This window comes from Stylophora pistillata, chromosome 2 (assembly GCF_964205215.1).
Source record: "Stylophora pistillata chromosome 2, jaStyPist1.2, whole genome shotgun sequence".
Taxonomy (NCBI): Eukaryota; Metazoa; Cnidaria; class Anthozoa; order Scleractinia; family Pocilloporidae; genus Stylophora; species Stylophora pistillata.
The window spans coordinates 34018869-34032612 of record NC_142520.1 but is presented as its reverse complement, the minus strand read 5'-3'; the positions used below and the strand labels follow the sequence as shown (position 1 = coordinate 34032612).

Genomic DNA, 13744 nt, shown 5'->3' with positions numbered 1-13744 from the left:
ATGCATTGTTAAAACTTCTTTGAAATAAGTTTTTTTGAAAAAACAAAAATTAATCTGAAACTTTCTTTCTTTCTTACTAAAGTATTATTGAATTGTGCGTAGGTTTGGACGGAGTGTTTGGAGACTTAAGTTTACACTTTGTTACAAGGTTCTCATTAAAAAAAAAGTAGTTACAACAAAGCGGCAATATTAACGATATCTTGTTTTATCTTTATTGCTCTTTTTCTGTTGAAAAGGGAAAACCCAATGATTTAAACGAGTGGTTCTCGTATGTTGAGCTAATTATTTGTCGCGCGCCCTTGAACAATTAATTAGCCAATCAGCGGTGAAGGTAATCCAAGTGCGCACTAAAACGATCATTAATCTTCGTGAAGCCTAACCCAACATCGGGAACCATGTGGTGAAAGCCTGGCTTCGTTACAGCCAGTATACCAAGGTTCAGTTAGAACTTTTCTTGCATTAAATGTGTTGAGGGAAAAAAAAACCAGCAGCTTAAAATAGGAAAGAATTTGAGAAAAAGTCCACTTGAACAGCTAACGGTCTTGGCGTGATAAGGAGAAAAGATATTCGGCTTTGGAAATGAAGGCCAAGCACGTGAGAGCTCAAACGATTATTGATCTTTTCTAAACTATAAGACAGTGGTCTTGGAAAAGATTCACTCCCCCCGGTCTCCGCACCGCCTATAAAAATGTGAAAAATGTAGTTGTGATTTATCCGACATTTTAATTACGAGTAGAAGACTAACCCAACTTTTTTGCTCGTTTTGTCCTTTGAAAGGTGGTATGCTCTGATTGAATGAAACGAAATGGACTACCGTCCACTTCCCTCACCTCATTGAACTGGAATTCGAAGAAAATAAACATCTAACCAAAGACAAATCAGTTCACGCTCTAAATAGGATAAAAAGAACTTTTTTTGATATGCTGATGCCACCTGTAAGGAATCAACTTCTAGCTTATCAAGCACGCTTGTAGCCGCACTAACTTCTTGTGGGCTTATCTTGTCTTCATCAATCTGTCGTTTATTAATGTCAGGTATTAAAACTATATTCATGACAGTCTCTCAAAATCGTCGTCCGTCTCCATTTCGCAACTATTTTTTCAGTTGAGGTTGCTCCTCAGTTTGTAGCTGAACCTCTGTGTCACTTGACCGGAAAAAAAAAACAACGTAAGGCGAGATCCTTGCTGGAGCCAGGTCATCTTGTTTCGAAACTCGCCTTTTAGCCGTTGCGACCATAATAGTAGGGACTTTAAGCAGTCAGGACGGCAACGCCGCGTAAGGCGTCGTTTAAAAAATGAGGTTCTACTTTTAGTTAGAATTTCGAAAATGGCTGCATGTGTTTACCGTCTCATAGGGCGCCAGACCTCAAACTCTACATATCGCATGAAAGTAGAGTTGAGTTCCAAATGTAAATGAAAATAATTTGCCGCCGCGGTTTCGCTTCGCAGACGACGCAAATTTTGGTGATTTCACGTTGTTGTTTTGCAAAGGACGGCTAAGAAATGTACAAAGTTTTAGAACGCACGTGCTGGCCTATTGTTCTGCCGATTAGATCTATTGTTTTTTCACGTTCTCGTTGCCGTAGCCGTAGCCGTCGTGCTAAGTCCCTACTAGCACTTTTGTGAATAATTGACTGTAACCTTGGTTGTGCTCGCTATTGTTCTACAAAGGCTGTACTAGTAGAAAAAGATGACCCACCTGCCAAATTTCTCGCCACTTTTGGAGGACGATAGCGATGACAGAATGGTGGATCTTGTTGACGAGCATGTGTCCGAAACGGACAGCAATAAAGAGGAAAGGGCGGCGTAAGTAAAAGAAGAGAAGACGGAAAAGAAGAAAAATCAAGACGAAAAGGAGGCGATCGGGCGATCGCTCGGGACGCCAGATGGCGATGTTTTTCTTTATACAGCTGACTGATAGCATCGCACAATTAAGTTACAAAGAAAGTCGCCATTACAGCCTTAAAACGACCATTGGCGACCAAACGGCTACCGAAATATGGTAAGGAGACTTTATACGTTATATTCCGCGCTTTTATTATACTTTTTAATTTTTTCCTTAATTATGTATTTTTTCCTTTTTTTCTAGCAGCTCACGCTTACGCTTAAAATTCGATGTTAATAGAGACATTGAGATACCCCGAAATCGGTGTACGGGCAACGGGTAGTGCCATGTTTTTCCACTTTGCGATGACGTCATCGATCTTACCCGGTAAACCCAGCCGTTTTTCCGGGGTAGACACCAGTTTACCCATAGAAGAATTACGAGTACGAGAGTACGAGAAGGACGAGCAACATGATGGAGAAACGAGTAAGTTTTTAAGACGTTTTGAATTGTTTGACTCTTTGGTAATGTTATTGCAAGTCTGTTGAAATATTTTTGCCAAATTTTAAATTTTAGCGGTAAAGAAAGCGCTTCAAACTGGATTGACTTTGGATCTCAAATGCGAGGGTTGACTCTGAAACGATATCAATTTCTGGCGGTAATTTGGGGGGATTTCTGAGAATTTCTCCAACGGTTGTGTCTCCCAAAAGGACTAGCATTGACAAATATGGCATGGGAGTCAATGCTGAAGTTGACAATCAAAGAAATTGTTTGGTGATGTGCCTCAAATGGCGGGGTTTGCGATAACAAGTGACGAGCGCTCGCGCTTTCGAAGAAAAAGCATATCATTGGCGTACTTTCTAAGACAGAACATTCGTAAAGGAGAATTTTGGATACATTTGATAGACTTTATTAAACAATTTAGATAACTTATTTCTGAAGAAAAAGAGCAAACCTTCCCGCCGCGGCCGCCATCTTTGTAAACAATCGTTACAAATTCCCGCGTGTTAACTCTTCGGGTATCTTAATCAAATTAGCTACGCACATGAACATTTTACGTGTACGGGTACACTACCCGTACCCGTACACCGATCTCGGGGTATCTTAAGGTCTCTAATAATATGTTAGGTATTCCCGTTTATGACCTCTAAACCCCAAAATCACACACAGGGGACCGCCTGTATGGACACGGATGAACTGAATTTGTGGGCGAAGTCGCGCTGAAACTGCCTCGTTTTGCAGAGGCGACAGCGGAGGCCAGTTGTGTTCTTGGGGACTTCAAGGAAAATACGGACAGTCCTACAACAGAGGATGACACCTCCGTCATGTGAATTTATATTTTGAGGAAGTAAGATATTTCCTCAACGGTCAGTTTTTTTTGGTTTAATTTAAAGCGCTTTCGAGACATTTCAAGAGAGGCTCTTCAACATTTCCATCTCTCTTCTCATTCTCAAAACCTAAAGGCAGTTATTATTTAGGCAAGGCTGAAGTTGTTCACGGAGAACGTTTACGCGCTGGGTGAATTCTCTTTACTTGTCTTCTTGTCTCTAACCAATGAATAATTTTTTTGTGCGAGTCGTAACTTGTGTGTTTACTTTCAAGCGCATGGGGATGGTCCAATTTTCTAACTTTTTCCAGTGGTCTCTAAGAGAAATTTTTAAGTCAACAGGAATTTAGAACGGAAGGTATGAGTAAGCGAGAATTTATTCTAATATCTTCTTACAGTTGGTGCTCTCTTCTCCTCTCTCTCAAAAGTGCTTTTGAATATAGTGGAACGGATGAAACGGTGTTTTTTTACGCAAGTTTATAGCATCTGTTCATATCGGATGTGGCTACAGGTTGCATTAAACTAGCGTCGGGACTTAGTGGTACTGTGTCGTTCTCGAAAGTACTTGGAAGTCTTTCTGACAGTTTTGGTATCGGAGCTCAAAGCATAGAGAAAGCATAACTGTCTCTTCAAGATGTTGTAGACAAAGTATCACATGTAAATGACAACATCACAAAGACCGTTTCTGAGGTGAAAAAACGGCCCAGTATAAAGTCAAGTATATAGTCATTAAAAAATCCTACTTTCCTGTCCCTCAGACCAGCACGGAGTTTGCAAATGTAAACTTTATGCGACCTCGACCTACAGTAGAGATCAACCCCAAGATTGAAAGTGGTATGAAAGAATTTGTGGAGAATTATCGTCCCTTCAGCCGGGCAAAGGACAATTCGGGAGGAAACTACCAAGGACAGGGCAGGGGCTTTACCACCGGCCGTCTACACGAAGCAACAAGATTCCACCAAAGTGGACTTGTTGGCGAGACTAGGTAACGATTATAAGTCGGGAGATCAGTCAGTAGGGTTCAACAGCGACAAAGGAGCTGTTCAAACTATTTCGGAAGGTGGGAATGTGACACATATCACATTTGTGGACGACTGTATCGTTGAAGTGGCAGTTGCTGAGGTGCGAACACGAATATGACACGGACTCAGAAAACGACTTTTCTGACCAAGAGGATGAAGATATTACCCCAATTACGGTTTCCAGATCTGGGCGGCCAGTCTGCGCCCATTTTCGCTTGAATTTCTAAGGTACGCTTTCTCTAATAACCTAGTTGAAAAGTAGACAAAAGAACGTTCCTTTCCGATCATTTCATCGGAGCCAACCGCAATCGAAGCTTTGTAAAACAAAACATAAATGCAATATATTGTGCTAGAGGACTTTTCACAAGTTTGTTTTCTTTCTGATGATCTTCTTTCCAACATTTTAACCTGTTAAGTGGTTGCAAAGGAATGTTGCGAACGGGAAAACAGAAGTTTGTGTTCAGAAGAGACGTAACTGACTTAAAAAATGGCTGAAAGTCATTTGAAAGATCTTGTTTCATTCCAGAACTGAGAAAAAGCAGTTCTCATTGTATCAGCTTTCGACTTAATTTTCAAGTTTACGTTATATGCGCGCTATATATGCGCTGGAAATGTTTGTGTTCAGAAGAGTCGTAACTGACTTAGGCAATGACTGAAAGTCATTTAAAAGATCTTATTTCCTTCCAGAACTAAGAAAAAGCAGTTCTTATTGTATCATTTTTCGACTTGGTTTTCGAGTTTACGCTATATGTGCTGTTCAGCCAAAATTATAGGGTCAGAAAGTAATAATTAACTTGCCAAGTTAATCATTAACAGTCATTTAACTGACAAATGACAAATGGCTGAAATTTTAACTGACAACTGACATTCGTACCCTCCCCCCCCCCCCCCCCCATCCAGACCCTCTTCATAAGCTTGCATTCTTTATAATGGCATAAACCAGCCATGAAAAAGAAAAAACTTTTAGAATTTTTACTAGCGCTCTGGGTTAGTAAAGATAATACGGCAGTAGCGAAGTTCTTAATAATTGATAACACTAATTTACAAGCAGGTAAAACAATTTTTTAAAATTTCAATTCTTATTTCGATGCTTAATTGAATTTGGAAAGTTCAATTTCTAACGAATGTTTTTTTTAAAAAAGAAAAAAGCTAATTTCGACATGATCATCTGCAAATTGTTTATCTTAGCTACGATTACGAAGCCATCGGCATAAATGTAGGTCATAGCCATTTGGTATGATTGTATAGTTGGTACTAATGATTCTGAGTTCGAAAAAAATGGTGACCAGGATAACACAAACACACATAAGTTGTGGGACTTAAAACGAAATTATATTTTTCTGTTATTTGTTTTCTCGATCCGCCGAATTTAAGGCTCTTCCTTAAATCTGAGGATGTTTACTCGACTCTCAAGTATGCTTACAAACATTCAAATATATTCAAAATATGATTCGTTGACGTTAGAACCTACTTTTCTTCAATTTCACATCGAAATTAGAGAGAAGTTTTACACCTGTTGGTTTGATAATGTTGGACTATATACTATAGTTTAAACTTGGCTTTACTCTTTAATACGCTCTGTTTTGAGATCATTCATGGTTTTTAGGTTCAACCAGAAATTGCACTGAAAATTAAGAAAAAATAAAGATAAGCGACTTAACTCTCAAGAAAAGTGTTTGCAAAGAAATGGTGTGCCTCCTGTTAAGGTGAAAAAGAAACAGCTCTAAATTTTGAGATAGAAACATCAGCTCAGTCTCACATTTTGATAAAAAATGTATATAGGAGGTAAATAGCGCATAAAGTTACCAAACCATAACCACTCCTTAGGATCGGTTCTTCAGTGAATGATCCAAGTTAAGTATCAATAACAACATATTTCAGGCACACAAAATAGGAATTTGTATTGGAAAACATTGGGAAAAAATGCTGGTAAGAGGGCCGTCTATGATGGCCGTGAGAGAGGCTGGAAAATTTTTTATCTCCCTTTATGTAGCCCTTCATGAAGCCGAAGGCAAGAATGAGTGATATGGAGAAAAAGCAGCAGTCATATCGTAAAATGCTTATTGGATTTTTACTTGCTGAATTAGGTCAGGTTGGACGGGAAATTGTTTAGCTGCCGATCATGACGCAAGAACCTACCTGGGTTCGGCCTTCGTGTCGTGACCTGGAGACAACAACACTATATTATACTTGTGTCACAACGAAAGTTATTAAGAGACTGGAATTTCGGGAGGCCAACGAAAGCTGAGATATTTCTATTTTTTGTAAGATAAAACTAAGAGTTTCATTGTCATTTCTTTACGTTGTAACAAAGATATCCTGTTTTGAATGTCGGAGAAGAAGGATCTTACCCAAAATTGTTCAAAGGAAGTCTGCAGGTGGCTTTAAAAGAGGTTTGAAAAGGAGTATCCTGTTTCATAGTTCAGTACATTAGTTAAAAGTATGTTCTGGTCTGTAGAAATGGTCCTTTTTCTATCTCATTTAGTCCTATCGCCCGGGTGAGAGTTGTTCTGAACAGCGCTGTTGCTATGTTAAATTAAAGAGTAAAGGTACGAATTTCCCTAAAACGTCTTAAATGTTTCCTTTATTAATCTTCATTTCATTCTTCAGCACATACATTCGGAGTCTAGTTCCGAAGTCGCAAGGAACTTCTTAAACAGGAGACCGTAGGCGGGCTATCTATATATCATATATTAAGAACCGGAAGCAAACTAAGATAAAATTATTATGTTCCCCTCCTATGTCCAGTTTGTTTTGTTGGACGATACTGTCACTTTTTACAAAGTAATTCTTGTTTTTGAGGAGTCTTTTCTTTGCTCGTGAAATATGGAAAATTTTGCCTTCACTGCTCAACCGAGCACACAATGAGTTGATATCTGGGCGGGTTGGCCAGCCAGGCCACCGTTTATTTGACGCCGAATCGATATGCTAACAGAAGTCTTTTACAATTGAAGTCAATTAAATGCACCAATGCCGGACACGAAAACCCCTAAAAACCAGCAGGTGGAAAAAACGGGGAACGTGTACTCCCTACTAAGGCAGCAGAGCCACCCTTGGGGTTTTAAGGTATCCTATGAATGACATTTTTACATTGTTACTTAAGGTACTATGCAAGTACCGCTCTAAATTTATACACAAGACGAAAACGAAAACGGGGAGCTACACACGGTGAAGACAGACCGCAGAATGCCTTGCCCTACTAAGGACCTCTACTTACAAACCCCGATCCCTCGTACCTCGCGCACAGCCACCCCCAGTCCTCCGATATGTGCCGGCAAAATATTAATTTATGCTAAGTAGGATTACCACAAATCACATTATCTCGAGATAAGAAAGAATATTCCAGTGAGTAGCTAAATTTCGAGCTCCAAATTGCGTGGAGGTGGCACATTGACTGAAAAATGACTATCATTATATTTCAGTCAGAGATACCTTATAATGAACTTAGAAACGTGTAAGGTTTTTTCCCCCTGACTTGCTTCTTTATTCTAAAAGATTCTCGAGGACTAAAACGAGCGTCAGTAGCCGTAAAATTGCTGAAACTAGTGCCCAAAGTGAAGGCAATGAACTATGCTCATGAAAAACACGAAAGAGAGCAGGCTAGTATTAATTTGACGAATTTGTATCCGAGGGATTGAGATATGGTTCAAGTCTAAAACGGTATCATTTCACAAGGAAGTCGAGAAAAAGGTGATGCTTTGGGTACTTAGGTTTATGTTACTTTAGTTTATATCGTTTCGTAAAGTAATTTCTACAGTCTAGTCATTTCTAGAAGCTCCCTGAGTGAGGCCCTCGAAAAGTAGAGAAAAAAAGAACACTTTTCGAGAGCATTACTCATGGAGCTCCTGCGGCGCATCGCGGCGTTACTTCAAGAGTTATCCGTGTCGCGCAGAAACAGCAATAGGTCGAGACAGCAGAAAGCAAATCGTTATCTTCAAGAAGAGTACGACATTTTTTAATTTCGAAGACATGTTTCGATGTTACGAACATCATCGTCAGTTACAGAATATTTGAAAAACCGTTAGGACTATATAACAATTAGGCGAAACATGTATAATTAATTATGATTAAGTGACAAAAATTACATATTTGAGTGAGTAACAAAGTGTTGGAAAGAATATAAAGCCTAAAGCTTAAGCGTCATATTGACGTGATGAACTTGTTGGTTTAAATTAGGCTCTTCCCACTTTATGTGCATGGCCTCCTTAAGTTTAAGTTGAAATTTAGCATGGGCGGAATCAAGAATTTCGAAACAATCCGCAGAGCAAGATTGACGACAACTTTCTGAGTTTTAACTTAAGGAGGCTAAATCTAAATGAACAGTTCAAGATGCTAAGAAGGTGGGGGTATAGTGCAACTGAAGAGACACTACTTTCATGGTTGGTCAACAGCAGATTTAAGAAATGTTCAACTCCATGGTTTTGCGGATGCGAGTGAAAAGGCCTATGGAGCAGTTGTATATTTACGCATTGAAACAACCGCTGGAACTGTCTTTACCCAGCTTATGTCATCAAAAACCAGAGTTGCGCCGATGAATGGAGAAACCATACCTCGACTAGAGCTAGTTAGTAGGCGCTCTCATTATGGCCCGATTAATCAATACAGTGTTGGCAGCATTTGGCGGAACATTAAAAGTTGATTCTGTGCGTTGCTGGTTAGATTATCAAATTGCTCTGTAGTGGATTTGGGATGTAAATAGAGAATTCAAGCAATTCATTCAAAACAGAGTGATTGAGATCCATCGACTTATAAAGCCGACTCGATAGAATTATTGCCCCACGGAATCCAATCTAGCTGACATCTGTTCGTGCGGGTCAATAACCTCGAAATTGATCAGCAGTCAGTTGTGGTGGCGTGGCCCTGAATTTCTTAGAGGTGAGAAGGAGCAGTGGCCAAGTCTAAAAATGAACTCTGTTGAAGTCACAAGTAATGATTTTTATCCTCACCTAGAACTAAAGAAGGGAAACAAACAGCAAGAACCAACATGACAATTCAGTTCTGGTGAACATGTCCTCTGAAGAGGCGACTTCAGAAAAACGGCTTAATCTTAATTGCATCGTTCTCTTGGAAAAGTTCAGTAGTCTTCAAAGATTGATGCGAGTCACCGCATATGTTTGGCGATTCGCTTCTAATCTCAAGCAAAGTAAAATGAAGAAGGAATTGATTGATGGAGATGTGACACAAGAAGAGATGAATCAAGCAAGAGAACTTTGGATCAAGGAGGTGCAGAGATCTTTCTACAACGATAAGAACTTTGACCAGGTCAAGGTATCATTATCACTGTTTTCGGATGACAAGGGAGTCTTGAGGTGTGGCGGTCGTCTTAAAAATGCCCCAATTCCATATGATGCTCATTTTCCGATATTCCTTCGAAGATGTTCACGATTTACCTACCTGGTTAGCAATGACTGTCACCTTAAGGTTCTTCACAATGGTGTGAGAGATACACTAACAGAGCTAAAATCAAGATTCTGGATGACGAAAGGGAGATAAACCGTGAAAACTGCAACTGGAAGTTGTTCTATTTGTAAGAAATTACAGGGGAGAAGCTATGCGGTTCCTCCTCCCCCTCATCTTCCCGAATTTCGTTTAAGTGATGAGTTCGCATTTACACGTGTTGGAGTGGACTTTGCTGGCCCAATATATGTCAAGGATGTATTTGCAAAGAAAGGAGATATGAACAAGGTCTACATAGCTTTGTTCACGTGAGCTGCAACCCGAGCCGTTCATCTGGAACTTATTCCAAACCTAAGTGCTGGGAGTCTTATCAGAGCCCTTGCTCGCTTTAAGGGAAGAAGAGGAATTCCCGTCTTGATTGTCAGTGACAATAGGAAAACTTTTACGGATTCAAGAGTGCAGGCACAATGTCAGGATGATGGTACACAATGAAGTTTAACGTTGAAGCGGCCTCTTGGTGGGATGGGTTTTTTGAACGGCTGGTGAAATCGGTTAAGTTGAGTTTGAAGAAGTGTATACGAAATGCTCGGTTAAACTACGATGAGCTATCTACTGTCCTTGTAGAAGTCGAAGCGGCCTTGAACTCGCGACCCTTGACATATGTCTTCGATGAAATGGAATAACCATTGACGCCGTCACACCTGATTGTGGGCCGCAGAATTTTGTCAGTACCACTGAAGAACTCATCGGTTGAAGTCGATCAAACTGAGGAAACACTAACAAGAAGAAAATTCTTACAGCGAGTTCTGGATCACTTCTGGAACAGATGGTGGTCTGAATATCTCACACAACTTAGAGAATACTATCGCTACTCTGAGAGAGCAAACTCTCTCCGTAAAGTGCAAGTGGGAGATATTGTGTGTCTACATGACAGTAAGATCCCGAGACAGCCGTGGCGCCTTGGAAAGGTCGAACGATTACTTCCAGGACGAGATTTTCAAGTTCGAAGTGCAGTGGTAAGAGTTAAGTCTGGTAATTCACCAACTGCAGAATGGACACTGAAGTTACCAATTCTGTGCCCCAATCGGCAAATGTTCCTGTCAGAGTAGTGAGGGACGAGGATGTCCCATTTGTTGTCGTGAATTCTGATTGAGATAGTTTGTTAACTCTGCTGTATTGATTTTATTCGTAAAGATCATTCGAGTTTTGAACTCTGAACCTTGATTGATGATGCCAATCAACGCTGGGGAGTGTACATGTGTTAAAAGCAAAAACAAAATGGACCGAGTATCACGTGATTATGTATGTTTTGTACCTCCTCCCCCCCCCACCCCCCACCCCCCAACAAACTTGATCTTTGAACTAAAAGAAAAAGGGAAATATAGTTCTGGAAAGTAAAAAGCTGTCTTGTACATGGAAAAACAGTCTACAAATCGAGAAAGCTTGAATACAGTCTTTATTTGAAGAAATTGTCCTGTTGAATTTTTTTTATACACCACCTCTTTTGCAGTAAATGGTTTGAACCCGGGGGTAACATGTGAAGGTGTAGTATGATCGTCCGGGTGAGTGTAGTCCTGAGAAGGACTGTTGTCGGTGGCAGTGACTGACGTTTCGACAACCTGTGCGGAAGTCATCATCAGAGTCAAGTGAATGATTGTTGTCAGTAGAATGTTCTTATTCCAGTTCGTGTGAAATGATCGGTTGGTTTTGCCGTGATGTTATTGGCTGTAAGACTCAAGTGACGTAAGTCGGTCGTGATTGGTCTGTTTCGGTCTGTCGGTAAAGCTAGGTTGTTCTTTTTCGGTCGTTTGTGATGTTTATGTCGTGAATGAGTCGTTTGTATGGGGCGGGTAGTTGTTGACAGCTGTTTAGGGGAGTTAGTACAGACTCCCCTAAACAGATGTCAACAACTACCCGCCCCATACAAACGACTCATTCACGACATAAACATCACAAACGACCGAAAAAGAACAACCTAGCTTTACCGACAGACCGAAACAGACCAATCACGACCGACTTACGACACTTGAGTCTTACAGCCAATAACATCACGGCAAAACCAACCGATCATTTCACACGAACTGGAATAAGAACATTCTACTGACAACAATCATTCACTTGACTCTGATGATGACTTCCGCACAGGTTGTCGAAACGTCAGTCACTGCCACCGACAACAGTCCTTCTCAGGACTACACTCACCCGGACGATCATACTACACCTTCACACCACCTCTTTTATGCCTACTCTATGTGGCCAGCCTTTTGGAACAGGTTTTGTAACTGGTGGTCAAATTTTCGGAGTGGAAATCTGAACTTATCCCTAAAAGAAGTTATAATTGGCATGTTAAACAGAAATGACACACTAAATTATCTGATAAGGATTGGTAAACTGTGTATATGGGAGTGTAGAAAAAACAAGTCAATCCCAAAGTTAATTTGTTCCTACATAAAGGAGAAGCCAAGAAGAAAAGTGAGAGACTTATTGCCTTAAGAAATAAGAAGCTTCAAGTTTTTCAGGAAAAGATGGAAACCATAATTATAAGAATTTTTGTTGTGATACTACGCGGAGGAAATATGTGGTGGCTCATTGAAAATCTGCATTGTCCGTTTTTCTTACCAAATAGCTCGTGCTTCAAAATCTAATGGAAGTATTTGCATTGTGTCTGTGATGTGTTGTGCTATCTACCACTCTAAAATATATATTACAAGTTAAGTATTAATTGTAATAGGAGTAGCATCGTGGGTAATGTAAGTATTGTCAGTATTGTAATAACTGTAATTCATTTACGTATTATTAGTAATGTGCTGTCGTATGTAGTTAATAAAAATTGGGAAAAAAAGTTGAGACATGAATGGAAATAATCAGAAAAACTGAGCAGATGCTTAGTACGCACTTTATCTGTGCGTGCACGGCGTATTTATCTTTCTTGTGAGGTATTTGGAAATGACTCATTCCGAGGTTTTAAAATGCTCTCTTGCGGGTCAATGGAATCCTCTATTATCAGCCGAATACTACACTAGTGGAAGGAAGAAATATTGCCAGCTGCCCCGATAGCTTCAACAACCAGCAAGCTGCTTAGATCCAAGCCTTAGAGAATGGAAATTGCTGTGCCGTTGCATAGGGAGCTGTTTAAGTTCTGTTGGACATATGATATTTAGTGAAATATCCAAGCTCCTGTTCTTAACCGACCATAACTTTAATTTTTTTTTATAACGGGATTCCGAAATAAGGGTTGCAGTTAATCTCTAACGAAGCGAATATTTCTTTTCTTTGTAAGTGACAATAAAGAAGCTAATCAAATGAAATCTTATCTTTACTTGAAGCAGCCAATGTCGACGAACGACGAACAAGCACGAAAACTGTCGCATGAGCGGGAAATGAAACGGCACGAGCGGGACACCAGAAGCGGGTCGCGAGACACAAGAAGGGACACAAGAAGCTAAAAATGACCCTATGACTGTCTAAAGGGTTTATAGTATATGTTAATGCAGCATTCCCATTTACGTTTCCAATTACATTTAATGTGTTTTGCACGCGCATTTTCTTGTTTTCCACATTCTTTCACATCGTTCAGTGATTTATATTGCTAGCTTTTTTCGTATATAATTTCGCTTTGTTTAATTCCATTTTGTATTTGTATATGCTTCTCGGTAAAAATTCAGCACTGGAGTATCAGTCCTTGAGATCAACGTCGATTCCTTTACTGCAATCAACTCTTAGTTTTCCGTCCTTCGTGTCCACAAAATCATACAACGTTGTGTTTTTCCTTGTCCGCTTGCTTTTCCCCTGTCGTTTACGTTTCTACTTCTACTTGTAATAACTAATTACTATTTTTCCCCTTAGCAACCGCAATCGACCGTAATGTAATAAAGTTAAAAGTGCGCGTTGAGTCTGGACTTGTCGGTAGTTATGGTATAGTTGTGAATGTAGTGAAACAATTTGGGGCACATTCTGTTGTCAACTTTGTGGGTCACACAATTTTCATGTGCGCAACCATCACTTCACAAAAGAAACCCTGTGATCTTGATCGGTGATGGAGTTTTCTTCGTCAGTACCAAGATCGAAATGGGCCATGGAATGCTAAATTTTCTTGAAATTTTCTGTGACGCTGTGAGGAGTTGAGCCTTCAATTGTTCTGAAATCCTATTTGAAGTTAAACATAAGCCAAAGA

The 13744-nt window shown here is 40.0% G+C and overlaps 1 protein-coding gene across 1 annotated transcript; it reads left to right on the top strand.

Annotated features, from left to right (window-relative positions):
* The first annotated feature begins 9180 nt into the window (after positions 1-9180).
* On the top strand, positions 9181-9666 carry LOC148739206 (uncharacterized). The gene has a single exon (XM_088749440.1). The coding sequence runs from the start codon at positions 9181-9183 to the stop codon at positions 9664-9666; it is 486 nt and encodes a 161-aa protein (XP_088605566.1).
* Positions 9667-13744: the final 4078 nt, after the last annotated feature.